We start from the raw sequence: 27,807 nt of genomic DNA, 5'->3' as shown, positions 1-27,807 counted from the left end.
ACAACTTTTCCAACAGTAATTATTAAATGCTCAGTTTCCTTCAACATGTAGTAATAAAAACTACTATCAAAGACTTTCAAAATGTTAAATATTATAACATTACATTATATTCTAACACATATCTGCACATTGTTTGTGTGATTGTGGCCCTTTTGTCACTCTCATCACATTGTCATGTCATTCTGTGCTCATGATGAAAGTGTGATACAGTTCCTGCACTATTAGCATATTGTGACCCTGAGTCCGGTCACTTTAACATATGTGTGCAATCGTCTGGAAACAGAGTGAGAGAACAGAGTCAGCGATGGCATTTGTTTTAGGCTACATGTTATGCTCAAACTCCAAATGCGTGATGACAGGCGGAAGTCAGAGGGGATGAAAACTGGACTTCGGAACATTTCTGGTAATGAGAACCCTTGAGAAACCCTCCACTTCACCTCTCCGGAGGTTTGGGAATCTGCGCTGTAACACTGAAGGTTGCCTTGCCGGCAGCTTGTTGGTGGTGCTCTGTTATTCAGATTGAAAAGGGGTTTCAAATTAAAACACAATTTTGTGTCAAATAAACTCTTGAATAGCTACAATTTTAGGGCGATGGCAGCAAAATAATATCATAGTAATCCCAGTGCCAAGTGATTGACAGTCTGTGAGAATGGCACGTCGAAGGGTTACCATAGTAACCGGGGCTCGGCTGCAGTGTTTTGCCTAAAATTATCATAAAAAAAATAGAAATGAAATGAACCCTGGTCCAAGGACACCATCAGAGAAACAGTATGGTAATGCTCTTAAACAAACAGTTCATGTCAGAGAAGGAAAATACATTATAATTTTAAGTAACTGATCCAATTAGGGAGGAGGAAATGAGTGTTTCAGGATGGATATTAGTTTTGAGAGTGTTCGCTGTGGCTCTGGAAACAAAAGAAGAAGATGAACTGTTTGAGGGCAGAGTGATACCCCGTCTAAGTCGAGTATTTGATTAAATATACATCATGGTTTTGGGTCAGAGAGGGGTGTTATTAGGTAATGCCATGATCCAGACTCCATGTAGTAGAAGAAGGATAATCTATTGAGAAAAACACAGGAGAATAATTATGGGTGCTGGATGTCGTGGCCCGAAGTTTGTGGCTCTCTGACGGTGACACAGATATCTGCACTCATTGATTCATCCGCTGGGGGAGGGGATGGGGGATGATTTGTATTTTTAATCCAAGATAGATGGGTGGAGGGGGGGGGGTACCTACACGTGCACAAACACAGACACACATGCAGGAGAATGATGTCAGCCCCAGAGTGTAAACAGAAACATCAGAACTACCAATCAGCACGCGCTCTTTAGCAAATTACAGGGGAAAATTAGAGTGTGAGAGCAGGATGAAGGGATGAAGTGCAGATAGAGCTGCAGAGAAAAGGAGAAGCTTTCCCCCAGATTACAGAACAGCTACAGATTATGGCCGGTGGATTATGAGGGTTTGACCAAAAAAAAAAAAAAAAAAAAAAAAAAAGTAAAGGCAGGGAGACAAACAAGCTGCTTTTTCTGCGTCCTTTTCAGAGCGTATGTGTGTGTTGGTGAGTGTGAGTGTTTGCGTCTGTGTGCGTCTTCCTGCTGTGTGATGTCTTTATCTTTTTTTTCAGTCAAAGATCAAGGTTATCACACACACAAACATGCACATTCACATAATTACAAGCACTGACGCATTTATATACAGCATACACCCAAACATACTACAAACAAACTTACCATAGTCGTCTCGAAAAGAAAGCAAAAAGCATATTTCCCAAGAGGTCGAACCATTCCCTCAAGTTTACTTACTTTAACTGCTGAAGAGCAAAATAAACCTCGCTCCACTGAGATGCATCAAAGATACGTGCATCTGGTGCGTAATGATAATGTAGTTCATTACATGAAAATTAAATTAAAATGGTAGCCCTTAAATGTCTGCACTCAAGATAGGATCTTGGTATCTCTTAAAGTGATTGACAGACCTTAACACCAAACAACAACCACATCAAAGTTATTCATGATTGTGGATAAAACAGGTTGGTTTATATCAGTCACACTGGGGAAAACAAGACTGTACTACAATTACCATCAATTGAGAAACACGGCAGATTTCTCATGTAACTCAGACTCAGTAACTTTTTGAATATACCTCAAATTTATATTGTCAAAAAAGGAGCTTTCCTTGAACGACTTCTCTTTGACATCTGCGGCTGCTTATTGTTTTGAAGGAACTCTTGTTTTAGAGCGCTTGCAGGTATAAAAGTGTAGCTGTCGACTTTACCTGCAGGGAGGAAATTATGATAATATGTACAAGGAGAGAGAATACATTAATCACTAAATTCTGAATAGATTCAAATTTTGACTGTTTCTGTAATGAGTTTGTAACCCCCTCTCTTTGCTCTCCCATTCTCCTTTCTCTGTTCCAGAGCTTCTCGGAGCAGCAAAGCGAGTGAACGTCAACATCCAGGATGCAGATGGGTGAGGGACTACAGCTCTTATAATTCATGTTCTCCGTGCTATTGTTCTATTGTTCCACATGGCATCGTCTTTTTTTAGGTACGTTTCCCTCGTCTTCTGTTTTTCCCCACCTTCTGTTTCCTTCTTTCATGAGAGTGTTATTTGTTACATTGCATCGTGGCTCCAGAGCAGGGCTGCAACTCACGATTTTCACTTTCGATTAATGTCTCAAGAGTAAATGCTGGCATTGTATGTTTCTGCAAACCAAAGATACATTACATTTGTTCATACCTGCGTACCACATATGTTGAAACTTTACATTTCAGGATCACTGTGGTTTAACATGTGGTTAGGTTTAGTTAGGTATGGTTTGGAAAAGATGAAGTTTGGCTTGATTACCCGGTTTTCTTGGCTAAACAACTGTTGGAAGACACAGCATTGTCTCGGTAAACACATTCTCAATCACACCTTGTCACATATTGATGTTTTGGTCATGGACTTTCCATGTCCACATACAATGTGCAAGGTACCCTGGGTGCGTTGGTTGGTGACGTTCTGGGACACCGTGTCAAGTTCTGCCTGTTACATGCATTGTATTCTTTTAAAATACACTTCTGTTTTCACTGGAAATTTACGGTTCACATACAGTCTCTTTCAAAATAAACACACTATGTAGGTACAACAGCGCAAATAGATTTTTTTTTTTTTCCTTCAACAACAAACACACATGGTTGGGTTTGGGCAACAAAAGCATGTGGTTAGGTTTAGGAAAAAAGAACGGTTTGGCTTTATAATCTTACTGGAAGTGAATACCGCTCTCAAGTGAAAGTTGGTGTTTGTTGGACCCATCCACTACCCCTCCCTTCCGGCCTGCCCCAGTCAGACTTTCGCCACCTTAACTTTCGTCCTTGTCCTGCTACGTTTCCCCCTGATGCCACCAAGTACCCGTTAAACTCTAACAGCAACTGGCTGTGCATCATGCAGATGTTAAAGAATGCCTTTTTTCATTGGTTTCTGACAACGCAAGTCACAGCCCAAGTGCTGGATTTCGCCAACTTTGGAGTGAGACTGGGCTCTGGTAAAAGCAACCACTTTTCATGGCACTATGCCGGCTGGAGTGGTTTGCAAAACTGGAGTAAACACCCACGTTAGGTGGCTAAAAAGCCATCACAAACAAAGCAGGGACTCGCTTAAAACCAACCAGTTTTGTTGTTCTGATGACAAAGTCAGCTTATATGCTGCGTCACTTTAGAAACATTCAAATGAAGAAGATTGTAAAAATGTAACGTGTTGCGTTTGGCAGAAACATACAAACAATACCAACGTTTGTTTTCTGGCAACTGGGCTAAATCTGTCAAGTATTTTCTCAATTAATCAAATAGTTGTTTGGTCTATAAAATGTCAGAAAATGATGGAAAATATTGATCAATGTTTCCTAATGCCCAAGATGACGTCCTCAAATGTCTTGTTTTGTCCAAAACCTAAAGATATTCAGATTACAGTCATGGAGGAGTAAAGAAATCAGAAACTGATCACATTTCAGAAGTTGGAATCAGAGAAATTTTACTTTTCCAACATGATCTCATATGTGCTTGTCATATTTTGCTGCTTAGGCAGAAGCCCTGGGCGCTACTAAAATGATGCCAGGGGGCAGACTATTGCATTGTATCCTGATTCAAGAAATCAATGGTTAGGTTTAAGCAATAAAACTAGTTGGTTATGGTCAGGAAAATACCACAAATGTTGCTAAAAAACACCCGGCCTTGAGGGGTAAAAATGCTGCAACCAATGTTGGTGTTTGTTGGTCTTGAACATCAGTCTCCTGGGGTCAAAAACAATATTTGTTGGATTCATCTACCTCCCACCCTGAGCGGACTTTCATGCTCTTTAATCTATGGGCTCTAGTTTCCCGGTGCAGCGCAGGGTGGCGCAACCCGAGCCGCGCTCAGTTTGGTAGTTTGGCAGACCGAGGTGCGCTGAGATGGGTGTGGCGGCACAGCAGGGGGAGGTGTCGACAGATCCAGCTTGGCGCAGTGACAGTTTCGTGCCAAAAGGCTTCACCGAAGGTGCGCTAAAAGCTCGCCAGCTGAAACCAGGTCTACTGTCAGCGCAGGTGGAGCGCAGCCGGTGTAAGCCGAAGTTTGGCTGACCGGCGGACAGTGCGCACACGTCACCAAAACCTCACAGACAGGTTTCCAGAATATCAGGCACATTAATAATGCAATAAATACCCTAAAACCACTATCTGCAATCAGCATGTAAATGTATCTCTATATCGACTGTCCCGTCACATCTGATGTCAGATCAAAGGGGATTGGCACCGTTTGGCGCGTTTGGCACGCGTAATGGAAACCCAACCTGATTTGATTAACAAAACTAATGAGTTCACATCCCTCTGAGCCAACCACAAACAGCCACAGCATCAGATAGGGAGTATATATTCAGCATCTGTCATCTTAGAAAAGTCAAAAGAAAAGAAACAGAGTGAGACTGCGAGAGAGAAAGAGAGAGCGCGCGCGAGAGAGAAACACAACATTGATTTACAATTGTGGTGACCTCCTCCCAGGCTACCTTTGCATCATCAGCCCGTGGAGGTCTGCTCGCAGTTCCGTATATTCGGACACTGTGAGCTTGGACCTCCCGGACCAAAACATCAGTTTCCTCCTGGGAGAAGTTTGGCCATCTGACGATGCTGCTCTCTTCTGCCATGGCGAATTGAGTAAACTCTCATTACGGAGGTGGGAAAGAGGAGTAGCTGCGCCAGGCGCACGGTGTGCCAAACTTACAAAATCCACCTGGCCACACCCAGTTGGCGAAGCGCAGGTGCGCTGCGCCCCTGCCTTGCCCGGTCTGTGAAACTAGAGCCCTATGACTGTCGCTCTGAGCGTCTAATAAGGATGCAGATGGCTTTTCATTAGAGTTGATGGAAGACTGGTGCGTCTCACACAAATGTTAAACGGTGTCTGTGGCATCATTATAGTAACGCTGGGGCCACTGCCATAGCCGCGTATTTTGACGCCCTGGGAGTCAGACTGGGCTGACTAATCTATTAATCACTGCAGCTCTATTAGATTTGCTCAGATTAGATTTTTAATCAGATTCAAAATATGTTTCAGCTGTACAAAATATGAATGCATCATAGTGTTGTGGTACAACTGGACCTGTTGAAAACACAATATAGTATTTAGGGCATTCGTTCCTAACTTGGACGTCATCCCCCCAGGGGATCACAAAATGTGCCTGTAATCAATAATTTCATACACTAGACTAAATGACAATATGAGAACAATGTGACCATGTGAAAGGGGTCGCTTGTATTGATGAACCCAACAGAGAATTATCACCCATATTTGTTTTGGGTGACTCTCACTGCTCTCATACTGTTGTTTTCAGCTGCAGTAGAATGAAACACACAACACTCTAATAACTCACTGTAAACTACCTGCTCAGCATCAAACAGCAGATAGGCGCAGTTAGTGAATATCTGGTGAACTCTGTGGAGCATTTTAGCAGCTTAAGAGCCAGATATTTCCCTCAGGAGTTGGTAGAGATCAAAAACAGAGCTAAAAGAGAGTGAATACTGGACTTGTATTCACCTGGTGGACACAAATGTGACTCAGAGTGAATGATAATGTTTCTCTATAACTGCTGGATATGTAGATATGAAACTGTTTACCATATCAACTCAAAGATTAACTTTATACAGCTGAAAATCTTGTTTGTGCTGAACGCCAGTGGTTTGACTTTTCACCTTGCTGAAGTGATGCACAGATGCACTCCAGGAGCCCTGTGGTTGCTACAAGCCTGTGAGCCTTCACTCTTTGGCTGACAGATATGGTTTGATCATCTGACTGACAGGAAATAATCTCCTTCTGAGATCAATATACTATCAAGCGTATCATTTTACACATTATCCTCAGCTCATGTAGCCAGCTGAAGAGCTCCTGTCTAGAGTCTGTAGCTACCTTAAAGGGACAATTCACCCCAGAATCAAGAATACTTAGTTTTCCTCTTACCTGTAGAGCTATTTATCAATCTAGATTGTTTTGGTGTGAGTCACTAAGTGTTGGAGATATTGGCGGTAGAGATGTCTGCCTTCTCTGCAAAATAATGGAGCTAGATGGCACTTGGCTTGTGGTGTTCAAAGTGCCAAAAAATACATTTGGAAAAAAAAGTCAAATCAAAGTGTCTCTTTCCAGAAATCATGACCTGGTTACTCAAGATAATCCACAACCTTGTTGTGAGCAGTTTTATGTAGGAACTATTTTATTTCTACTGATCTACATCTGGCAACTGTATCACTGCACAGAAGGAAACATGCATCTACTCATGGACGTTAGGCTTGTGCTTATGTCAGCATGTGATGTAAACATTAATAGCATCCTTCTTGGATGAGCAGTAAACGGTCGCCTCACAGCAAGAGGGTTCCTGGTTCAATCCCAGGAGGGAGCCCTTTTGTGCGGAGTTTGCATGTTCTCCCCGTGTCAGCGTAGGTTTTCTCCGGGTACTCCAGCTTCCTCCCACAGTCCAAAGACATGCAGGTTGGGGATAGGTTAATTGCTGTAGGTGTGAATGTGAGTGTGAATGTTTGTCTGTCTCTGTGTGTCAGCCCTGTGATAGTCTGGCAACCTGTCCAGGGTGTACCCTGCCTCTCGCCCAGTGTCAGCTGGGATAGGCTCCAGCCCCCGCAACCCTCAAGAGGATAAGCAGTAACGAAAATGGATGGATGGATGGATGTTTGTACTGTAAACTATTTACATATTTATGTACACAATTATTATTTACATATTTACATGGTAAAATATTCACAACAGCATTGTTAAAAACAGCCCCTTCGGTGCTACATTGGCGAGTACTTGTCGCATCAACTAGTGAAATTGAAGAAGGTTAGGGTTAGGGCAGAGAGGTCATGGTTAGGGCTTGTGCTGGCTAATCACATCACAGTTGGGTAAGACTTGCTACGAAAAGCAGTGGGATCCATAGTAATGCTGCTCACCTTGGACCACTGAGCAAGCTGACATTACAGCTCAGCCAAGGAGGACACCATTGATATCACTTCTTGTGCTCTCACAAGTCTCTCATCCCTGAGTCTGTGGATTATCTGAAGTAGCCGGGTCATGATTTCTGGAAAGAGACATTACTGCAGAGTTTGTCTTTCCTTTTTTTGTGTGAGTGCCATGTACTTCCACTATATTAGAGAGAAGGTAGACATCTCTACGGCTGATATCACTGATATCACACTCAGCAGCTCACACCAAAAAAATCTAGACTGATAAATAGCACTACAGGTGAGAGGAAAAATCTGTATATGAACTGTCCCTTTAAAGGACGGCCAACATTTCCCACCTGTTAATTTGCTCAGAAATTCTCCCTTATCAGCTCTGAATGTACAACTATGGATTTTGGCTATATTTAGACTCACGAGTGGTTAAGCTTTTTATGTGCACATGCTTGGTTTGCGATTGGGTTTCATTTGGCTCCATCAGATAACACAGATATTTTTATCGTGTTGATTGGAATCAGATAATTGGACTCAACTCCTTGTGTAATGACTGATGATTCGTTGATTTGACTCCAGGGCCCGGCCCTTATATTCACCAGGGATCCATTAGACACACACACACACACAGACACAGACACAGAGGCCTCGCTGTGTGTACGCTTGGCTCGGGGGTAGAGAGATTGCTTATTAATGGAAGTAGGTCATTTGCCCCCTCCTGTCGCTCACACAGAGCTGAGGGGCGGAGCTGCTCTACGCTGAAGATTATGTCAGCAAAGTTATGCACTGGTTTTACACTATGTATACGAATGTGTATTTTTAAACATAATCTGTGTCTGTGTGAAGGTTGGCACCGCTGCACCATGCTGCTCTGAGTGGTAACAAGGAGCTGATCTCTCTGCTGTTGGAGGCCCAGGCAGCTGTGGATATTAAAGACCATAAAGGTAAAAATACACACAGATCCCAACACAATACAAGTGTCCTCACAACTCACTGTGTTAACATGAAACAGGCACAAAACGCACAAGGCTGGCCAGGAAACAAACACACACAAAAAACCCAGGTAAACAAACACATAATTCTGGCTTTCCCTGCGTGACTGATAATACCCTCTTGTGTAATAAAAGGTGAGCTTGTTTGAAATGCAATAAAAAAAAAATCTCTCTGTGTGTAGTATGCGGTGTTTATGAGAGGTGACAGATTTGTGTGCACAGCAAACAATAGACAATAGAAGAGCTTCATGGCTGCAGGACTGTGAGCCAAGTGGAAGCAGAGCAGCAAATATCTCCCTTCTCATACTGGCAGATTCCAGAAGAAGAAGAAATCTCAGGGCAGATGGGAGGTATAATCCCTCCAGGATGTAGGCCTACTGTCTCCACACTCCCAGTCAGCCCAGTCATGCCCAGTGTGGCTCTAAATGGAGGTATACAACTGGCAGGCATCCTTATCAGGTGGCCCCACCTCCTTAACTGTCTCAGTGAGGGTGGTAGGGAATCCTTATGGAGGGGACTGGAAAGCTTTTCTTGAGCCAGATATTTCCGTCAGAAGTTGGTGGAGACCAAAACAGAACAAAAAAAAGAGTGGATATTGGAAACACAACTTGAAATGGATGTTAATGTTGCTCTGTGTATGCTGGATGTGTGACTACTTGCAAACTAATTTGCCATATCAACTGAAGTATGACAATATTTAATGTATCCTCATAAAATGGTTTGTATGATATCAGATAAATAAGCACAGGGATCAGCAGACTTGGGCATGTGTACCACCATTGGCACACCATAGCTTAACAATTTGCATATTAGCACTGAGTATGCAAGAGAGGTTATTTGAAATGTTTAAGGTTGCCCACACATTCATTTGTTGCAGCCCGCTACGATAACTGCTATCTGCTGCCATGCATTGATTTTCTTTTTTTGTAGCTGGACCATTCATTACGAGTGCTACTGGAATACATGTAGCCTACAGTTGGGTTATTCATTGTGCTGAGCACAGACGGAGCAGTAGAACGCCAGGTGCAGTGAAAGTGAAACTTAACTTCGTTGCACTGGGTCTAAAAGTTTGCTTTCAGTCACTGCACCAGCTGCTTCTCTCATCCATTGATCTGAACTGATCGGCTGTAATCAAATCGACTGATCAGTTGTCCACCATGCGACTCAAACCCCTCAACTTCCACAGCGCAAATTTCGTGCTGTGTTCATGGATCCCCACCCAAATATAGAGAGGGGACACAGAATGATACAAAGGGACGGACAGACAGGCAGAGACACACACACACAAACAAAAAAGTTTGCAACTTTAACATTGCACTTGATAAGTGTGTGAATGTGACTGACATACCACGTTTGGTGGTCATCACATAATACTATGATTTGACTGTAAGGGAGGAGCTCTGCTGCTTAAAACCAATGCCTCAAACAACAAAAGGTTAGGAAATCCCCCAAATTTTTATGGAGCATTTTGAGGAGCGAGGAATATACATTATGTTGATATGGCACACTGATTAACAATAAAATTCAATTTAGTTTAGGTATAGTAAAGTAAAGTTACCTAAGTTAGGTTTAAGAAAGTGAAATTATGTGGGTTAGATTTAGGAAAGTAAGTTATGTAGGTTAGGTTTAAGAAAGTAAAGTTACGTAGGTTAGGTTTAAGAAAGTAACGTTATGAAGGTTAGATTTAGGAAAGTGTAGTTACAAAGGTTAGATTTAGCAAAGTAAAGTTATGTAGGTTAAGTTTAGCAAAGGACAGTTACGTAGGTTAGGGTTAGGAAGGTAAAGTTACGTGGGTTAGGTTTAGCAAAGTAAAGTTATGAAGGTTAGGTTTAGGAAAGTAAAGTTATGTAGGTTAGGTATAAGAAAGTAGTTACATTAGTTGGGTATTGTAAAGTAAAATTATATAGATTAGGTTTAAGAAAAAGTAAAGTCACGTGGGTTAGGTTTAGGAAAAAGTGATGTACCTTTAAATAACTTAGAGTTCACTTGGTTTCACATGGGACAGGAACAGTGGTCTCCTGGGGTTAAGTCCTGTGCTTCTTTGACCCATCCCGCACCCCAACCCTCCTCCTTACGCAGAGTTTTGGTCTTTATACTACTTCCTTCCTTACTATTGTTAAACGCATCGGTCACGTGATAGCAGCCTTCCTGATTACCTGTCTCATACACAAATTATTGGCACATGATTACGTGGGTTATATACGACCTCTGGTGCATTAGGAATTGTAGGTATATATACAAACAGTGCATGAGAACAGCCTGCGGTGTTGTGTCACAGCTTGTTTCCGCTGCCTCCAAAAAGCCCAGAAATCCATAATTGCTGGTTTAAAATCCAAACCTCATCACACCCATCTACAAAATGTTCTTGGGCAAAATGCCACACTAAGGCCGCTGACCTGAACATCCTGCAGGCCTGGGCTCCAGGACTTGATATCCTGCCCAAAAAGTAATGATAAACGGAAAAGAAGGCAAGCAACTTTGCCAGGATCATCCTGGGAACGGGTTTTAGGGTATTTCCAAAATCAGAGAACTCATTCAGTTCAGTGGTTATCAAATTTCTATGAGAACTTTATTATCCTTATTGGTGCAAAAATAAAAAGTAGGTCCTCTGTTAGTGTAGTGTTTCATGGCCACCACTGCATGCCTAACAAAGCACTATTCCAGACATTCACATGGGGCATATGAATCACAATATCTTAACAGCTGAGCCTTCAGAATGTAAGGATGAACTACCCCATTGACTACTAGAACGGAAATAGGCTCATATCACTTCCAGCAATCTTTTAAAAGAAAATCCTGAATCGAGGCAGTGTCCATTATGTCAAGACATTCCTGAGTTTCCTCCATCTTCAAAAAGGCCCAGTGTCTCTTTTCCCCAGCACAGACTGAAGTCCTGTCTACTCTTTTTAAATGACCAGAACACTTTCTAGACACTCTTTGAGGCTGTCTGAGAGTCATTTTCCATAACATGTCTTCATATGCTCAGGCTTTAGCTTCTGTAACTCCTACAGCTGATGTGTCTCTTTATCTTGCCAGCGCCTCTCTTCTGAGTCAGGACTCCCTCATGCCAGCCAGGCCTGGAGGGCCTCTTTATTCAGCTTGACGATGTGGCTCATCGCTGGTATTAAGACTGGGGGTCTTGGGTCGCTGCCATGAGAAGCATGCTCACTGCTCCTTACAGCCACTACTACAAATTGGTGTTTAATGTCTTCTGGTTAGAGGCACTGGTAATGACTCCATGGTGGTTTTTTGTGCTGTGCTCAGCTGGACTTTGCATCACCTTGCATTTCGTGCACAGGCTGCAATGTCCAGTTTCCTGCAGGGTTCTCGAAGGTCATGTTCAGTCACTTATAGGGGATTTCTTGTCTTGCCCCTTTGTCTAAGGGCAGTTTGTCTGTAACGTCCCATGAGTTTGACGCTTGCACAAACAATAGTCTGACGGTCACAAAGGGTCACAAGCATGTCAGTAACAATAAGATTGTATTTCCAGGAGGGGCACTGAGAGTCTGTGCCTGTAAAATATATTACAGAAATGTTTGCATTCATGTGAAGGCGGAAACTAACTACTGTTGTCATTATTAATTCATCTACAGATTGTTTTCCTGATTAATTTAAACATGCAAACATGTTCAACACAAGTTTCCCGTGGTGTCATCCAAAATTGTCTTATTTTGTCCAAAATCTAAAGATGTTTACTCTCATAGAAAAATTAAAAGAAAAGAAAAACGAAATCACACTTGAGAAGCTGGAACCAATGAAGTTTTGCTTTAAACAGTTGATCATGAATTTGCTGATTAATTTTCCATCAGTCAACTAATTGCTTCAGTTTTCAATTTCAGTGGCAGCACTTGGGGTTTAATTGGTTATTAAAACATCATAAACCCAATGAAGTAAATTAGTGATCTTAATAACTGAGTTTAGTGATTCTACTGTAGAAGGTGTTTTGCCTGCTGGATGGTCGCTGCTCTGTCCATAGAATAACAATAGTGTTCGTGTTTGCATGAATTCACGTGTCTTTATATTCTCATTTTCTTGTATCTGTGTGCATGTCCTTGTGGGGTCTTGTACGTCTGTGTTTTATTGTGCTGTCATTGTTGTGTGTGTGTGTGTGTGTCTTGTGTAGGGATGCGTCCTCTGCATTACGCTGCATGGCAGGGGAAGACTGAACCAATGAAAATGCTGCTGAAGGCAGGCTCGTCAGTCAACGGACAGTCAGATGAAGGACAGATCCCTCTCCACCTATCAGCTCAGCACGGGCACTATGATGGGGTAACTGTGTTTGTGTGCACTGGAGGTGTTTGTGTGTGTGTGTGCTTCGGTGTGTAGCTCAAGTAGCCGTGTGTGTTTATGTGAGGTGTGTTTATCTGTTTCGTGTGCCTGATGATGCATGATTTGTGATTGCTACAAGCGGGGAAATTCAGAAGTGCCAGTAAGATTTGTGTGTGTGTGTGTGTGTGTGTGTGTGTGTGTGTGTGTTACAGTCGGAGATGCTGCTCCAACACCAGTCCAACCCGTGTATCTCAGACTCAGCTGGGAAAACACCCTTGGACCTTGCCTGTGAATTTGGACGTGTCGGAGTGAGTAGATTTGACTGAAAATCAAAAGATACATAAAGATACATTTTTATTTTTATTTTTATTTTATTAACATTTATTTAGCAAGGAAAAGCCTCACTTCACTGTGTCTCCTTTAGAGCTATAAAGTGCTGCAAACTGAGAAAACAAATAAAATCAAACAAAATACAGAAACACGTAGACATAATAAAATTCACATAATGTGCTGAAACTTACAGACATACATAATATGAGAAATAACACAAAATATTAGACTTAAAATGCATCCAAAAAATCCAATTATAAAATCATGAACAAACAAATCATATCAAAAATTATATCCTAGAAAAAAATTAAATGGCACCTTTAAAACAACCCATACTCATTCTTAAACCATAAGACTTTTACACTAATATATTCCAAAATATCGGCAGTCAGAGGAGAGAGCGTGCAGTTCTGCATCAATGATTCAAATTCACAGAGTAACAAATTTTACATCTGGTTTTACTGTAAGGTCCACAAAGTTGGAGCAGCACACATACAGTACCAGGGGTATAATGATACATCGATCTGGATTGACAAGAAGATTCACTGATCAACGATTCAATAGTATCGATGTGAGGTGAAAACATTGATACATATCGTCATCTTTAAGATCAGCCTTTATTTTTGACATGGCATGTCTGTGTCGAACTGCACCTTCCTCCTCAACGTTAAAACTGTGCTAGTGGCTGAGTGCCAGGGAGACAATGGTGAGCAGCCAAGAAAAAGACTACACAGACCCAAAGAGTGAAAATTTCATTTTAGAAGGGACACTGAAAATTTGGAATGATACTGTGAAAAAATACAGATTGGAGGGGACAGGAAACTTATCAGCCTTATCAGACATCCAGGTTTAGACCTGGACATATTATCACATTAATAGGGTGGAGTGAAAAAGAGCTCACACAGCTATGTGAACACTTGTCGAGGAAATGAGGACTTGTTTAGATATTTTCAGCTGGGACACTTTTATAATATAGAAATTAAAAGAAGAAAGAAGAGACGTGATAAAAGTATTGACAGGTGCGTATAAACTAACCCCCTCCAAAATAGTCATCAAACTGTATGACAGTTGACAAAAATGTAATGTGAAATCGAAATGAGAAGCAGAACTGAATATTAATCTGTCGTGGGATGAGTGGCATACAAACAAACAATTAGGTAAACAACAGCAGTGCTGAAGACTCTGTGGGCAGGTGAATGCCAATCACTCCCATATACACTCACCAACCACTTCATTAGGTACACCTGTTCAACTGCTCGTTAACACAAATAGCTAATCAGCCAATCACGTGGCAGCAACTCAATGCATTTAGACATTTAGACATGTAGACATGGTCAAGACAACCTGCTGAAGTTCAAACTGAGCATCAGAATGGAGAAGAAAGCTGATTTAAGTGACTTTGAACGTAGCATGGCTGTTGGTGCCGGATGAGCTGGTCTGAGTATTGCAGAATCTGCTGAAACCATCTCCAGGGTTTACAGAGGATGGTCCGAAAATGAGAAAATATCCAGTGAGCGGCAGTTCTCTGGGTGAAAATGCCTTGTTGATGTCAGAGGTCAGAGGAGAATGGCCAGACTGGTTCAAGATGATAGAAAGGCAACAGTAACTCAAATGATATGCAGAAGACCATCTCTGAACCAACAACACGTTGAACCTTGAAGCAGATGGGCTACAGCAGCAGAAGACCACACCGGGTGCCACTCCTGTCAGCTAACAACAGGAAACTGAGGCTACACTTCACACGAGCTCACTGAAATTGGACAATAGAAGATTGGAAAAAGGTTGCCCAGCCCTGTAAATAAGGAGCTCTACACATGCTGCACGTGGGAAACTGGGTACTACTCCTGTGTCCCTTCTGTGCCAGCTTTCAAGAGTGTTTACTTCTTTTGACACAGCTCCTAATAGAGCTTCAATTCCCTTTTCCTGCAACTAAGTAATCAATGAAATCTTGCCGAATGATAACCCTTCTGGTCGACTAATGTTTGGTCGACAATTAGGGGGCAGCCCTATGATTTACACCCCAATACATGCAAGCTCGTTGACGTAGTTCACTGAAGACTTTGGGAAGTTTTAATAGACTCCATATTATCCATGAATGTATCCTGTAAATTATAGGCGCGTGTCTGCCTGTTTTTTAGGTGGTCCAGCTCCTGCTCAGCAGCAACATGTGTGCAGCCATGCTGGAACCGAAACCCTCCGACCCCAACGGAGTGTCACCTCTGCATCTCGCTGCCAAGAACGGACACATTGATGTCATACGGTTTGAAAAACTTGTCCTTTGAGTCCCAGTGTGTGTCTGTCTGTCTGTATACTTGCTCTACCTACCTGTCAGTCTGTCTGTCCATTCGACCGAGTCTTCTTATCGAACCCTAACTCCAGGGTCACGATCATGATGTTATGATCTTTGTATAGTTTTTTTTACTTCTGCTTTTATTTGTATTATACTATTTAATTTTTGATTAAATTATGTTATTAAAGGTGCTTTATGAAAAAGGTTGATACTATCATTCTGTGCTGCAGGTTGCTGATTCAGGCTGGTATAGATATCAACAGACAGTCTGAGTCTGGCACAGCACTACATCAGGCAGCCCTCTGTGGGAAGACGGAGGTAGTGCGCCTGCTGCTGGATGTAAGTCCGTCTGTCTCTCTCTCTGTCTGTCCATTTAATGTGTTTACAAAAGCAATTGTTAAAGCCGTCTCCCTCTCCTCAGCCGAGCAAGTTTTACACCTCAGCACTTGGCATTCGTCCCAGCTGAGCTGTGTGATGACGCCTGTGGGATATGTTAGCTTGTTACATAAAAGTGTAGCACAGTGGCTAGCATCCTACCTGTCATGCAATATTCAGACCGGCTCTGTTTAGTTCTTAACCCTTTTGTCACCTTTTTGAAGTTGGTAGCAGCAGGCATGCAGCCACAGCCAGTCTGACACCGAATGCACAGTGTATCTGTATTATGAATTTCATGTTTCAGCTTTGATCATTTTCCTCCTCCACTTTCATCCAGAGCGGTATCAGTGCAGGAGTGAGAAACACTCTGAGTCAAACCGCCCTGGACATCGTTAATCAATTCACCACCACACAGGCCAGCAGAGAGATCAAACAGCTACTGAGAGGTAAGAACCACCAGTAATACAACTTCATCTAGTCTCACAATCCAATACCAAGATATCCTCAGGCTGGAATCACCAATATTGATACAGATACTTTTTAATAAGCCCATTAATGATGGTTAATGTACTGTGATGTATAAGGGGCAAGCCTGAGTGTATTTTTTAATCATTTCATTTTGCTGTATTCTATTATTTACTAAATTACACAGTTGTGAGAGGGCAGTTTGAATGGATCAATAAAAAGCAGAGAAGCAAACAGTGCATGCACCCCACACCTGCTGCCTTCCTCTATTATCTCCTGCTCCCTCCTGACTTTCTGCTCTACTTTATCCTACTACCTGAAACTCTGCAGTTGCTCTTGTCCTCTACTTGACTCCACTCTCTTAATCTCTATACTCTTGCTCTGTAGATGCTTCAGCTGCGATGCAGGTGCGTGCACTGAAGGATTACTGCAACAACTACGACCTTACCAGCCTCAACATCAAAGCTGGAGACATTATCACGGTACATGGAGCTGATAGTTGTCCCCAAAACACAGCAAATTTACCAACCACCTTGCAAAGTGCTGCACAAAAGATAAGCAGTGTAGCTATTTATAGTTTTATAGTTTATAGTTTTAAATGTACATGTGGACACTGGAAGTAGCTTCTGTGTAACTTTTGCTCAGAGCCAGCTGTACCAGATCTCTATAAGTTCAGACTTTGCCTAGTTATGATGGTGTATCACTAGATGGAGATAAACATATCACTAAATGAAATTGGATTGCACCACACAAACTAGTTCTGACATAGAGATTAGTTGTGACTAATTACTAAAACCATTAACTGCCAGGTGTAAATGATGCGTCACTAACTGAAATAAATGACAAAGCTAACGCTAGCTTGCTAATATATGACCCTCAGCCCAACTGCCAGAGGAAAATGCTGGTGTTGTACGTTTCTGCATACAATAAATACATAAAATTTACTTGTTTCATATGCATCATATCGACACCTCTAAAGTGATGTAGTAGGATGAGCTGACTTTGTCATCATGAGATGGAGGAGATGGTGGATACCGTATCACCTAGGCAAGACACCTGCCAAGCTGCATACTGCGGTTCGAGACCAACAAACAACAAAACCTTTTGTGATTTTCATCAGCTCTTTAGGCACCAAATGCGGGTGTTTTGCTGACATGTCGCTGTTTATCCAGTGGGGATAGTGTCAGGAAAAGTGGTTGTTCCCCTCACAAGCAGGTACTTTAAGCCAAAACATGATCTTTTTCTAACTAAAAGCAGGTTTTTTAGCCTAAACCTAACCACATGTTAACTGCAGTGCTGTCGGAAGATAAAATTTCTACATAATAACATGCACATTTAACTTATAAGTGATTTGCTTAGATGTATGATGCCAACATTTTTTCTGCAATTGGATCATTATATTGGAGAGTAAATGAGATAATATGAAATATAGTCGATACTTAAAGTGCTGTTTTTTTTTTAATTGGTTTATAGAGGCAATATGAACATATGTAAACAAAATCCAGAACCAGATGAACATAAAGACCTTAAGCAAAAAAAAGAGGGGGGGGCAGGTAAATAAATAAGAGAATAGATTTTAAATAGATGGATCAGGATTGTTGAAACAAGGCATATATGTAGAGACAGCGGGGGGCTGCTAGTCACATCACAGTGTTTCTGATACTTATCAACCAAAGTCTAATGTTTGAGACATACCAACCATTTTGTCCCGGTCTCAATGAAAGTTTCCTTCTGGGTTCTCAAACTGAAAGTAAATCTTTCCATTACATACTGTAGATATTATAAACCAAGTCAGTCCATTCATCAATACTAGGCATTTCTTTTTTCACTCATTTCTTGATAGGGATTTCTTACATGCCACCAATAGTATTCTTAGCAGATATTTATCCTTTTTCCTCCATTCCAGTTCCTCCAGTCTAACTTTAAGTGCTGTTTGATATTGATGTAAACTGGGAAACTCATGATTACTTTTTCCAAAAATAACCTCAAATTACAGAAAGTGCAAGAACATCAGCGTCAGGTCAGCTTAATCAGATATTTCACACTCTTTCTTAAAGAGAAATAACACATTAAATATTATGTTTTGTGCTGCACATATAGCTGATTGATTCATCACACCTGGTAGTATCTGTCTGTGTCTGTATCTGTTCTGTGAAGCACTCATGTCAGTAGCACTGATGATAGTCAAGGACTGAGACGTTTGCTGCTGTTTTTATGCTTTTTGTGCACCAATTTTCCAAATAAATTGTGATTTTCTGCCATCCTTGCTGCACACATATTCACATAATATTCTTTTTGGTTTATGATGTTAATACAGGTGATTTTTTTTCCAACAAATGTGGTTAACCTGTTAACTTAGGTTCGGGAGCAGAACCACGCCTCAACCACACCTCTAATCACCTGCCAAGCCTACTTATACTGGGTCAACCCATCCTACCCTGTTTGTCTCAAGATTTCTCGACCCACCCTCCCTTTCCTTTCCCTTCATCCTTCCAACTTCTGACCTCATCCCTACCCTCATCCCTTCATCCCATCATCCTCCTACTTCATCCCTACCCTCATCCCTTCATCCCTTCATCCCATCATCCTCCTACTTCATCCCTACCCTCATCCCTTCATCCCCTAATCCCTACCCTCATCCCTTCACCCCTTCCTTCCTATTCAGTCCAGTGCATACCTCTCCCATGACTCATTTTAGGCACTGTCTGGGGGCCAGTGATCAGCTTGGGTGGATTATGCCTGAGACGGAACCCCCACACTGAGTCTCCCTCCGCCCGGTCTCCAATACATCCTCCCAGACTAGCCTAACAGATGACGTCTTCCCTCTACCTCACCCACATCCATTCATCTATTCTCAACATTCAATAACTCCTGTATTCCTTTAAACCTTTAAACGACATATTGTTGTGGCGTGGTCCTTGCTAGTGATTACACATATTTTGTGTAGCATCTGCTTTTTCTGCTCAAAATTAGCTTGAATGTGTCATGTGTTGCTCCCCCACTCCTCTCTCTGTCTCTCTTTTGAAATACTATGGTTTGAGTTTGGTGTCTTCACCCTTTAACAGCACACTAACTCTAAAACACACATATTCTTCCTTGTGCACAGATGTAGATAAAGCAAAGTCTCCATTTCCAAAGATGCCCCGCTTTAAAATGGTTATATTTGGCAGCAGCTATGTTACAGCTCATGATGCTACAGTGACTCTATAGCTGATTGCTGTTGGCTGGATGGTGCTACACGTGTTTCCTAGCAACCTGCTTACACATCATTAGGGTTTTTATTAGCTAAGACATACAGTATCTAAAGTGTTACCTGATTATGTAAATCATAAGTGAGTTTAGGTGGTGCAGCCCAGTCCAGATATTGATTTCAAAGTGTAAACAGGTTATAATCTTGTATTTGTGTGTCGACAGGTTTTGGAGCAGCACTCTGATGGCCGATGGAAAGGCTGTATTCATGACAACCGCACAGGAAATGACCGTGTCGGCTACTTCCCCTCCAACATGGTGGAAGTCATCAAGAGGGCAGGTGACCACCCACATCACAGCTGTGTGTGTGTGTGTGTTTGTGTGTGAGTGGGAGGATGTGTGTGTGTGTGTGTGTGTGTGTGTGTGTGTGTGTGTGTGTGTGTGTGTGTGTGTGTGTGTGTGCGCGCGCACGCTTACGCATGTGTGTGTGAGTTCAGCAGCTGTTCTGCAGCTATAGCTGATCATTAGTTGTAGCTAGCTGCAGCATCATCAGCCTCTTTAGGCTGTTTTTCCCAACCTGTCAATCATCTCCATTGATCAATACTGTCCCTTATTGGCTGTCAGCCCTCCTCCCTCCTTCCTCCTCCCTCCCTCTATATTTCTGCTCCTTCTGTCACCCTCCCTAATAAATAAACCCGTCCAGCCAACCCGCTCTGCTAGACTGTGATGCCTTTGTTCATATTGTTTGTTTGCTTTGTTGCTGTAGTGATATTATATTTTAATTTATAAAGATATATTCCCTGTGGATATATGGATGTATTTTTTTCTCATATTTTGATTTTAATCAGTTATTGTTTCGTACATTCTCAGATATGATTAGAATTTTTTTGTTTCAAGTTGACTGATCAGTTGTTGTTGTTGTTGTGTTGTTGTTGTTGTTTTGCACCTCCCTCCTCCTGGCTCGTGTCCAGGTCACTCCCCCTCCCAGCAGTGCCACACCCTCCTGCTCCGCAGGCCCAACCCTTGTCCCATTGCCACGGTCAACGGACACTCATACCCCCCCTCCAAAGTCCTCCCCCTGCATCTGCCTCCCCCTCCTCCCCTTCACCCTGACACACAGTCCCTCCCTCGGTTCTCCTCCTTTGGGTACGTTCCTCTTCCCATCTCTCCTCCTTCTCTGTCTAATCCTCCTCTGTCCACTCCTCCTCCTCCTCCTCCTCCTCCTCCTCCTCTCTCCACTTCTCAGGAGCAGCAGAGTCAGACAGGTACATACTGTAGTATCACTATAAATCACAGATTAGCATCCTTTCCACTACATATAGAATATGTTACCTATCAGCTTGTTCCAGCACTTCACTGCAACTACATTTGTATACACATATATATGTGTCTGTGTGTGTGTAAATGTAGTTAAGTTATTTATGTACTGAATATATATATTAAAGGATCAGTTCACCCTAATGACAAAAAAGTTATATTATCCCATTACTTTTAGTGGCATCTGTCTAGCCATGCCAACAGATTTCATATCAGGTGTTTTCGGACTGAACAGTTCAGAGGACTTCCTGAGGGCATTTTTTGTGTTTGCATTTATACCACCAATAGGAACGCAAACTGTAACCTGGCTGGCAGGTGGTGTAGCAACGTCACTTTTGTCAAAATTGTGTTGTATTTCCACCATCACATGCTCAGTAAAGCCAGGACTTCACTGTCAGTCCATTTGTGTTTTCCTTAGGGCTGTCAAAATAACTCATTAATTTTTTTTTTACATTAAAAAAAATTAATGCTGTCCTTTGACCCGGTGCGTCATTGAAGGCCACAGTGGCTTTGTCAAATGATGGAGGCAGATGAGACGATGCTGCTAAGCCCCATGATTGGAACATTTAAAAAATGGCCAGATCAAACTGTTGATAGGAGCACCATTCTCTGCAGTTTCTGCAATAAGGAATTTTCGTACCATTGGAAAACTAAAAGCCTGAAATATGACCTCAATGCAGAGCATTTAGCAGCGAACCCAGAGGTCCAAGCTAGCACAGCTAGCTGACGCTAGCACTAGTAGTTAGCCTCATCAAGCTACACTTGACCAGGCATCCAGACACAAACTGAGTCAGTCTATCCGTGACCTTCTAACTAACTCCCCATGAAAATGGACTGCAGACCAGTTTTGGTGGTCAACGACAGGGGGATAATTGTGTCCAAAATCCAGCAGCTTTGCTCGGACACATCTGCCGAAATTCATTTGAATTAAAAATTTTTATATATCTCAACAGCAAAAACCGATGTATGCAACTAATTCAGACCAATTATTCACAGAGCATGTCATTGATTAGATTAATTTTTTTAATCACTTGACAGCCCAAGTTTTCTTCCTTTTTTGTTACAAGCTGTCATTTGTGTTTTGTCTTGTCTCTTGTTTACATTTAAAAAGCACTGGTTGCTTGCCCAGTGCTGCGTTGGCTGTGTTTGACCAATGAACATATAGCCTACTTACATCACTCGTGGTTCCTCTTGTGCAGAGAGAGTACCTACTCTGAAATAGGAGCTAAAACATCCCTTAAAATGACGTTTAAAGAACTACAATTGTTCTTAGTTTTTGAGGTACGGACACAACAGAACAGGAGGTTACAACTATGAAAATGTTCCTCTGAAAACACCTATTAATTCATTTGGAGCAACTCAATCCAGAAATATATCTGTGGATAATCCTAATTGACTTTTTCTTTCAGTTTTGAAAACATAATTTTTTCACATGGCATCAATTCACTTTTATTGCACTCGAATGGCTTTCTTGTAATTTGAGTGAACTGACCCTTTAAATGAAATACAAAATGTTAAGGCACCATTTATAACTTACACATACTGTTTATATCATATAGAAAGTTTAAGAGGCATTTTTCGTGAATTTATATATAAGATGTCCTGTAATTTAGCTTGAATCATTGAGTGTTTTATTTAAATTAAAGTCTTTATGTTTTGCTTGTCTGCACAATATGAACAAATATTGTTCAGACAACCTTATGATGAATCTGCCTGAGAGAACTGTGGGGCTTTACAAGTCTCAGTTATTAACCCTCAGAGGTGGTGCATCCACTATGAATAATAATGTGTTTATGGCTGTGTGGGTGAGTGAGTGTATCTATGTGAGTGTTTGCTGGTGTTCTTAAGACTTAAACACATTTATATATGAAAATATATCACATACATTATCATATGAGTCTGTGAAGCTGATGATTAGTTGCTGTACTTTTGGATTTAAGAGCTTTCTTTAAACAATAAGTAAAATACGGCAGTAACAAATGTGTGTGTGTGTTTGTGTGTGTGTGCATTTGTGATTGTGTGCGACAGGTTCGCGGACTGCAGAGCTGAGTCCTCAAGGCTCTCCGACTCTGGGACACCAGAGCAGCACCACTGAGGACATTTGGGTGCTGCGTAAACCGCTGGCAGGTAAACTCACCAAGTGTGTTTTTGGGTATCAGTGTGAAACTATATATATCCCCCTGCTCCTGCAATGTGTGTGTTTGTGTGCAAAGGTGGCGAGCGCAGTGGCAGTGTGGGCAGCCTCGGCAGCGTTCGGTCATCCAGCAGCTTGCAGAGCTCTGGAAACACACATGTCCTGACCACCCCTGCACCCAGTCCACACCCAGCACCCACACCAGGCGTCAACACACACGGCCTTAACGCTCCGGGCCTGCACGCACAAGCTGAAGGGGTGAAGGTAACACACTCGTTGTCTCTTTATTTGAGTGCATGTGTTTGCACGAGTTTACATCACATTGTTGCTGGATCTCTGCAGAAGAACAAGCACGTCATTTCTGGGAAACGGCAAAACGTTTTCAGGAAACAAACGGAAGTGTAGTTATCAGGTTAACCACAATTCTGTTTCCTGCTCAGTTTGTTCTTCCGTTGGAAAGAACAGTAGCGGGTTTTTTTCCCAACAGTAGACCAGGTGCATTTAGACGATGGCCTCCTGGCTTATTCTTTTTTATCAGTCACAGACGGAAATTAAACCTCCAGCATCAACCATGTTTGCCTGGACAAACTGTAAAAGCTAAATTCTAGTGTATCTATTCCTAAATATCTTTTTGCATCTCACCCACTCATTTGTGTTAGATTAGTTGTGCTAGATTGTGTAACCATCTCTGAAAAGTATGTTTCAGATTTCAGCACCAATATATGAACAGTGTATCTGTATAATGTTGGTTAACAAATGCTGTGTTGAAAAGTTACCACAGTGACAGCAGTCCTTAACCTCACACTCAAATGTGATTGTCTTGGTGTCAGTCACACTAAACTTAATTTGTGTAACCCTTTACTGTTGATATTTAATATTTGTATGATTTGAGCCCCATGAAGTTGTACTTAAACAGAACCTTGCATGTGTCGTGCATGGTATTTGAGCACAAGTATTACATGTATGACAGATGATAAATATCACACGTTGGCGACATGACTTGGACTCGAGTCAGAGTCACAAATTTAATGACTTTAAACTTGACAAAATCAAAAAAGACTTGCACCTAGATTTTGATTTTAACACCAGTGACTCTTGACTTCACTTGGACTTGAGCCTTTCAATTACTTCCCACGCCCAATTAATAACAATTCAGTCAGGAACACTCTCGTCATAGCTTTTACAGTTTATTGCGACAAATGGAAATACAGTTATGATTGGCTCTGAGGGCTCAGCTCTTGAGGTGCTCCCTGGTTTAGACAAGCAGCATGCTGTGTCAACACAGGGAGCGCAATGCAGAAAACCCCCAGGGTATACTGAAGTGGGCCCAAGCAAGACATTAAATACCATTTGAATCTTAGAGCCACGTTAGGACTCCGAATTAGAAAGGTAGAGGCTGAGGTGGTGGAGGTAAAGTTTTGCCAGCAGCAGTAGCAGTCCCTATTACTAGCCTAGCATAGTTCTTCAGATGTGTAAAACCGGGTTGTTGGCTACCTTATATTATGTGTCCATTCCTCTATTACCCTGTAAATTACTCAGATTTCTTCAGTCTGTAAGGGTCCTCAGATCAAAATAATCAAAATGGCTTTATATAGAAATTAATCCAAGTTGTGAGTATTGTTTTAACAGGATAAAGTGGTGTTGTGTCAGTATGCCGGGTGCCATAATCCTTGAGTATCTTAACTCTCTGTCTCTGATGCGCTGTCTGTCAGAACTAGATCAAATTAATGATTCATAATTGATATATGATCTGAAGTCTAAAGAAGTAATATTCACACTGATTTAAATGAACAATTTGATTGTATTCCCTGATCTTTGCTGAGCAACAGTTTTGTGTGAAAGGAATTAAAGGCCTGTCCCAAATATAAGCCTGTTGATTTCAGTGATTTAACCAAATAATAGCCTGGGCTACTAATTGAAGTTTTGCGGTACTGTTACTCTGTTGTTAATTAAAATGGCTCATTATTACTTGTTTAGGACTCAAAATTCAAAGTTTTGGACTCTGGACTTGATTTGAAACTTGTCGTGACTCGGGGCTTGAGTGCAAAGACGAGACTAACTTGTGATTCGCAAAACAATGACTTCCTCCCACCTCAGCTTTATTGCATTTTATTTTCTTTGGTATCTTTCTTCCACTGTCTGATGTGCTCTCATTTCATACTCTGTAATGTCACCCTGCAGGTCTGTTCTCTAACACCTTTAGCTCACTCTAAATTTAATATTATCACCGGATACAACTGGTCTATTTTTGGGTAAAGCCTTAAAAAATACTGAAATATCAACTAGCCAAATTGGATGGTGCCCCCATATTATGTTGGAGGGGTAGCGTCTATTTTAAGAAGTATTTATTCTGGGATTTCTGCTACACCTGTGTTGGTAAACTGCAGGAGGGAGAGGGTCAGGATCTGGCTGTTATATGTGCACTTAGTCCACTGAGCTGAGTCACAAGGCTCCGCTGGGATTTGGATGATTATGCTTGAGTAAATGTTTCATTCTGTATGTGTGTGTGTGTGTTTGTGTTTTAGCTCCTGGCCACCGTGCTATCCCAGTCAGTAAAAGCCAAGGAGCATCTCTTGGAGCAGTCGCAGTCTGTTGAGCAGTCAGCGAGTAAGCACACAAACTCACCCAAACGCAACATAAAAACTCCGGCTTTACTTGAAGTGATAATTTGTGCCATTTTTAATTTAATTTAAAAGGGTTTTTACCATCTGCTAATTGATTTAATCACACACAACAAAGTCTATCCTCACCTCCTGAAATGTACACCACTGATGCGGTGATTAAAAAAAGCATTCAGTCTGTAGTAAAGTGATAACAGTTTTAAAAGATCAAGGCGGTGTTCACCAGTACAACAAGTGCCTCAGGGCTTGTTTTGATTGCTGCTTTTATGAATATTTTTTTTCTTTTCGTCATTTCATTTTTTGTCAACCTGGCTCTCTAAAGACCACCTGTCTGTTCATATCAGACACAAGCAGCATTCCCCGCCCCCGTCCTTGAATAATAGTAATTTGACTTGTTATTTATTTATAAGAGCAGCTCTCAAACACTGTTCCAAACAGCCAGGGACAGGTTGCTCTGTCTTGGGAGTAATCCCTTTTGGTTCTCAGGAATTTGTGTTTTTTGCTTTAGCTGTTTGTACTAAGCAGAATGTGTAATTTGCCTGAGCAGCATTAGCCACCACAAATCAGATTGCAAAAAATCTAAAAGCTTCACCTTAACATGCAAAGAAAAAGACAAATACAGAAGGATGACATCAGCCTTAAGTGGGATTTATAGCTGTGCGGCAGACCCTACGCCGTATCCTACGCACTTCACCTACACGGTTATGACCATTTGTACTTGTGCGGTGGAGTGTCTGTGTCACACTGCAGTTACACCTCCAAAACACTGGTTGGTGGCGGGGTTTCTGTGAAGTGCTGTGAAGTGTAATTGATGTAAAACACACATTAAACATGGCTTAATAGAGACAATTGCTAACACAAGTACACTAATTGGCTTCACTATAACTCGCAGCATTCACAGACAAAGCACTTGTCTTTATCTGGACACATTTCCCCCACAAATACAACATGCTAGTGTTATTAGCACAAGCCTATGGCATTTTACATTGTATTGATTAGCGTAGCAGCTAGCGATCTTTTTCTCTTCTCATATAAAACCAGTGACAACAGCAACATTTAATGAAGGTAACGGTACATAATTTTGCTCCATTACAACTCACAAGGTTCACTGACAAAACAACTTACTTATGCTAAACACGTCTTCCAAACAAATATAACATGCTAACATTATTAGTGCCAGCCTATGGCATTTTACAGTACATTGTATAAATTAGCCTAGCGACGAGCAGAGATTTCCTCTGCTCATATGAATCCAGGATAGATCCCGAAGTATAAATCCCTGAAGCATAAATTACACACAGGACTTAAAATGCTACTTTTGTGGAGGCTTTATTGTCTTCACAATTTTTCTTACCTGTGAAATCAAAGTAAATAAAAGCTTTGTTTCTACTGAGGGAAATGGTGTCAGCTTACAAAAGTAGACAGGAGGTCTGCATCACCGCGACGTGTAGTTACATTTATGGGAAGGCGTACCACAGGCTATGGTGTAGGTAACATGTAAAACTCCAGTAAATCTGCTGAAAAATTAAAAGATGTCACTTTAAAAATGATGTTGACATGTGCATTCTTCAAGTTTACACCTGCAAGTTTTGCCATCATTATACTAACCACAGCCTGATGTGTATTACATAACCCTATTAAGGATTATATTGGAGTAGGGCCCACTTATAACCTGTTAAACTTCATTACTGACAAAGCATTGACATGTTGTAAGCAGCTGCACTTTTCTTTATTTGAATATTTGCTTGGGGCTATGGAAAGTCTTACATAAACAGTGTGTCTGTAAAATACGTTTTATGTATTTATATACACATATAGTGTGTTCTAAAGACATTTATATGGCATCTCGGGTATTCCACTTAAATCTGGGCACCGTGCTTTTAGTTGTAGTTGATTTATGAATCTCACTTTGAAAGAAGCATATAAATTAGCATATTTTAGTCTGCTGTCATTCCACTGGTTCAAGTGATATGTGGGTAGTGTAGTGCTAAAACACCCCCACCGAGCCAGCCATCCCTGAATGCTGCTGCCAAAGTTATTACGAAGGATTTCTCCACTGCTTCTCATCCTCAAAGACTGCAATTGATCACTAGATAACACAGTTTCTTGGCTTTGCATCAAGGCAACATTTCAATTTCCTGGTTCCTTAAGTTGTTAATAATTTATCAGGACAGAGGAGATCATAAAAAGCTGTTTGTTTGGTAAATAATTAATCAGATGTAACTGCAAACATTTGAACTCATAATTGAATGACAACGCCAGTTAAGCATCTCTCATTTTCTATGATCAAGGAAGTGCGGTGATTGTTTTCACTTTCACTGTAATTTGTATATTATTACATGTTATATTACATCATAAATAAACTCTGCTC

At 41.4% G+C, this 27,807-nt stretch overlaps 1 protein-coding gene across 5 annotated transcripts in view; it reads left to right on the top strand.

Moving 5' to 3' along the window:
• LOC117255242 (uncharacterized) overlaps positions 1–27,807 on the top strand; it is a 51,600-nt gene that overhangs the window by 7,035 nt on the left and 16,758 nt on the right. For 4 of the 5 annotated variants that reach the window (XM_078166156.1, XM_078166154.1, XM_078166155.1 and 1 more), the window contains exons 2-14: positions 2,425–2,476; positions 8,301–8,398; positions 12,570–12,715; positions 12,928–13,023; positions 15,184–15,305; positions 15,566–15,674; positions 16,048–16,156; positions 16,563–16,657; positions 19,590–19,704; positions 20,336–20,629; positions 22,710–22,808; positions 22,895–23,079; positions 25,341–25,422. In XM_078166156.1, the coding sequence (XP_078022282.1) occupies positions 2,425–2,476; positions 8,301–8,398; positions 12,570–12,715; positions 12,928–13,023; positions 15,184–15,305; positions 15,566–15,674; positions 16,048–16,156; positions 16,563–16,657; positions 19,590–19,704; positions 20,336–20,629; positions 22,710–22,808; positions 22,895–23,079; positions 25,341–25,422 (1,602 nt within the window). The remainder of the gene's footprint in view (positions 1–2,424; positions 2,477–8,300; positions 8,399–12,569; positions 12,716–12,927; positions 13,024–15,183; positions 15,306–15,565; positions 15,675–16,047; positions 16,157–16,562; positions 16,658–19,589; positions 19,705–20,335; positions 20,630–22,709; positions 22,809–22,894; positions 23,080–25,340; positions 25,423–27,807) is intronic. The other variant, XM_033623936.2, reaches the window with a different exon arrangement.

Source organism: Epinephelus lanceolatus, chromosome 3 (assembly GCF_041903045.1).
Source record: "Epinephelus lanceolatus isolate andai-2023 chromosome 3, ASM4190304v1, whole genome shotgun sequence".
In the NCBI taxonomy this organism is placed as follows: domain Eukaryota; kingdom Metazoa; phylum Chordata; class Actinopteri; order Perciformes; family Serranidae; genus Epinephelus; species Epinephelus lanceolatus.
This window is presented reverse-complemented; position numbering and strand designations above follow the sequence as displayed.